This window comes from Nematolebias whitei, chromosome 11 (genome assembly GCF_014905685.2).
Source record: "Nematolebias whitei isolate Nwh7 chromosome 11, NemWhi1, whole genome shotgun sequence".
NCBI classification, from domain to species: domain Eukaryota; kingdom Metazoa; phylum Chordata; class Actinopteri; order Cyprinodontiformes; family Rivulidae; genus Nematolebias; species Nematolebias whitei.
The window spans coordinates 10,555,058-10,558,734 of NC_056508.1; the positions used below are offsets into that span (position 1 = coordinate 10,555,058).

Here is a 3,677-nt window from a genome sequence, read left to right on the forward strand (position 1 = left end):
ATATATATATATATATATATATATATATATATATATATATATATATAAACACAGAAGCTGCTCTAAGCATCCTGAACCTCTCCATCAATCACAAATTCAAAAAAGATGTGTTCCCAAAAAACATGCCTCTTTTTTCCACCAATATTCTTTTTACAAAAGAATAAAGTTTGGTGAACAGATCAGCATAAATTAGGAGGTATAGAAAATCTGATGAAAACATTTTATTGTTGTGGTTGTAGGACACAAATGTTAAACCAGCTGCTGCATTGTCATTTTCAATAACTTCCACACAGGGACAAAATATCTCAACTTTGGGAGCATTTTTTTTTAGCTCCTCAGTGTTTTAATGTTTTTGGACTAAAAATGCAAGCAAAGCAGAAAATTTCGTTTTTTTTATTTTTTATTTTTTTACATAATAAGTAAACAACGTTTGTATTTTAAATGAGCACTGGATCAAAGGAGAGTTGTTTTCTGTATTGGCTTTTGTCAGAGAACAGAAGTCTGCTTTGTACACTTGACTTAAATTGTAATAGAAGTTGAACAAACAGCATAATTTAGTCCAACAGTTGAAACTGTGGTCATATAAAAGTAATTACATGAGATTACAGGAGAAGTTTGGGGCAAAAAATATAATGAATGTTGGATTTGGGATAAGAAGGAGCAACTGTAGGACTGTATTATAATTTGTTTGAATTCTATTATTGTTGAAAAACACTGAATTAATAATAACTGAACTGAAAGATTGGTGCACTCTATTCGAGGATAGTGAAAGCATTGTTGTGCAGACCGCTGACACAATGAGAGCGCTCAGAGTAAAGCCCCCAGTATACTCCCGCGTACGTCCAGACGCAGAGGTACGCACGTACATACGCCGAGGTACAAATTTTTAAGCCCCCACTATACTCCTGCGTATGTCTGTTCACGCGTACGTATGCATTTACTGTACGCAGAGGGTTCAGACTTCATACTCAAGCGTACACCCTGAGCAGCTACAGAGCAGCTTCACAGACAAGGGGCGTTTACTTTTGGGACAAATTGAGGTCGCCGATTGGTCATTTGCTGACACTCCTACTGGATTGATTGACAGGTCGGAAAAAAGAGCAAAAAAACGAGCGCTCTCAGCCTCAGCCACAGCGGTGTTCTGTGTTTATATGTTTTTAATAAAAAGATCTAAAAAATTTAAACAAAAAACAGGGAGCGCTGGCTCTGCAGCCCACACATCAGACCAGCCTACCAGGAAATCTCCAGACCCTCTCGCAGCCATGCTGGACCTGAGTGTGACAAATTCCTTCATTTCTCACCATTTCAGTCATGTTCCCTGTTTTTTCACGACCTGTCAATCAATCCAGTAGGCGTGTCAGCAAATGACCAACCAGCAAACTCAATTTGTCCTGAAGGTAAACGCCCCTTGTGTGTGAAGCTGCTCTGCAGCTGCTCAGGGTGGACTCTTGAGCATGAAGTCTGAACCCTCTGCATACAGTACACGCGTGCGTCCGTTCACATGTACGTACGCGGGAGTATACTGGCGGCTTAAAGATCAGACTCTTGATTTTTTTGTATTATGTAGCATAAAAAGGGGAAATTTAAAGGATTAGATGCTTAACCTCGTGTTTCCTTTCCAGTTTGTCATGATACAAAAACTAATCACGTTGTCCTCATAATCTGGGGGTTTGGGGAAAGATAAAAATCCCCTTCCATGTCACTAAACTATTGGGGACAAAGATCAGCTTTGATGTCTTTGTGAAGGGATTTGGTTCAAGTGTTGAGACCTCAGCTGCACATTGATGCACAACATCCTCATTTAGATTTGTGTTTCCTTTGACAGCACACAGTTCTTCACACACCTCTAGACAAAGTGACTGATGAGATGTGTAAAATCAGACGTACTCAGTCCTGCATGTGTGTTTTTCACAGGGTGGGTCATAATGAGATCATCGGTGTGATGAGGGTTGGCTCCCATGCTGAGGGGCTTGGCAGGGACCACTGGAACGAAATGCTGGCTTATCCACGTAAGCCCATCGCACACTGGCATCCCCTGCTGGAGCCCAAAAAATCTGAGAAGGAGGTACGTTTAGGAGCGGAGGAGCTTTCTGGATTTTCTGCTGTGAATCTCTGTTTTAGAAACTTAAATTACAGATGTGAAACAACAATCAGAGCCAACCGGCTGACCTGTGGTCTGATGCAATACGCTGCATCAGTCCAGAGAAGTGAACCACTGTGCAGAATGTTTGAATGTGAAAAACCTCAAATGTTTTTGGGTTGTCAAGTTAATTACTGATGATATGAAATTTTGTTTACATTTACTAAATATGGGTATTTTTTTATTATTATTGCTGTTGTAATTGTTGTACTCTGAGTTTATTTATTTATTTACATCTGTGAGAAATGTGTCCAAGTAACTGGCTGAAAAGTATTATTTTTTCTAAAATATAATAAAACAAAGAGTATATATCATATATAAAGGTTTAAAGACTGCAGGGCTATTCAGCAAAATTGCTCGGGAGGCCACAGTTTCTGGAAGCCAACATCTCGAGGGCCGGACATCCAGCGATTAAAATCATTATGCAAATACACCAAAGTTTACAATGATCTGTTACCTTTTAAATTTGTTTATTTTATTGCACTGAATCATAAATGCAGTAAACAGAACCCAAAACCCAAACCCAGAACAAAAAAAAAAAAAAAAAAATTTTATGAAGTGGGCCGGATTGAAATGGCCCGCGGGCCGCCATTTGAATAGCCCTGGCATATATTATTTTCTGAAACTTCAGCCAAGGATTGGGTTGTCATCTGCTGGTGATAAAAATAGCAGAAGCTGATGATGCTGCTTGTTTTTTGAAGGCGCTCCTGGCAGGTATTTTGTCACTATTATTAATCCTTCCTGTTTGAAAGTGCTCCGTCTCCTCTTGGAGTGTTTTCCTTTTGCACAAATGTCTGCCCAGGAGGGGGAAGTGAGCAATGCTGCAGCAGTTACTGAATGAATCGCTGCCTTGTGCTTGTGTGTCCTGCAGTGGAAGGCCAGAACAGCCAGCTTTGACAGCCAGGGCTCCTGCCCCTCACCCAGGCCCCCCCCCGGGCCCCGAAAAGAGCCCCCTGAGACCCGGGGGGGGGGGGGGGGGGGGTCCTCCCTCCTGCTAATCCACTTCCTGTCTGTGTGATTAAGGAGAAACACAACCCCACTGTCTCTCTCCCCCTCTCTCTCTCTCTTTCTGTCTTCGGAGCACCCCCAAGAACCGATCTAGGATCTCCATCAGCCAGCTGTGTAAGCTCCGTCTTTTCCTGGTTAAAACTCAAGGTTGTTAGTTTGAAGTGTGGCTCTTGTGATGGTGCAAAGCCATCTGGAGATCCAGTCTGCAGACTTCTATGGCTACATGGGCAGAGCTGAGGTGAAGTGATCTGGTCAATGTCAAAGAGGACTCGGCAAAACAGACGTTTCAGCTTTGAACTGCAGAGACTCTGATGGAAAAGCCACCATCAGATATCTCTGAGAGCTGTGGAAGTTTCATAACGAGAAGCTAAGCTGCAGGTCAGGGGTGGGGGCTAAAAGGGAATATGTGCAAAGCTAGCTGTTTCAGAACTCTATTTCTGTTCTCTATTATCAACAATAATACTGAGTTATATTGTTGTTTTAAATGCTATATATAAATTAAATTAATTGTATTTTACTTTCAAATTCA

General features: G+C 41.4%; 1 protein-coding gene across 1 annotated transcript in view; it reads left to right on the top strand.

The window, feature by feature from the left end:
- The window catches only part of syt6a (synaptotagmin VIa), a 483,065-nt gene extending 479,907 nt beyond the window's left edge, over positions 1-3,158 (top strand). The window contains exons 6-7 of the mRNA XM_037683797.1: positions 1,915-2,065; positions 3,012-3,158. Coding sequence (XP_037539725.1) covers positions 1,915-2,065; positions 3,012-3,158 — 298 coding nt within the window. The remainder of the gene's footprint in view (positions 1-1,914; positions 2,066-3,011) is intronic.
- The last annotated feature ends 519 nt before the right edge of the window (positions 3,159-3,677 follow it).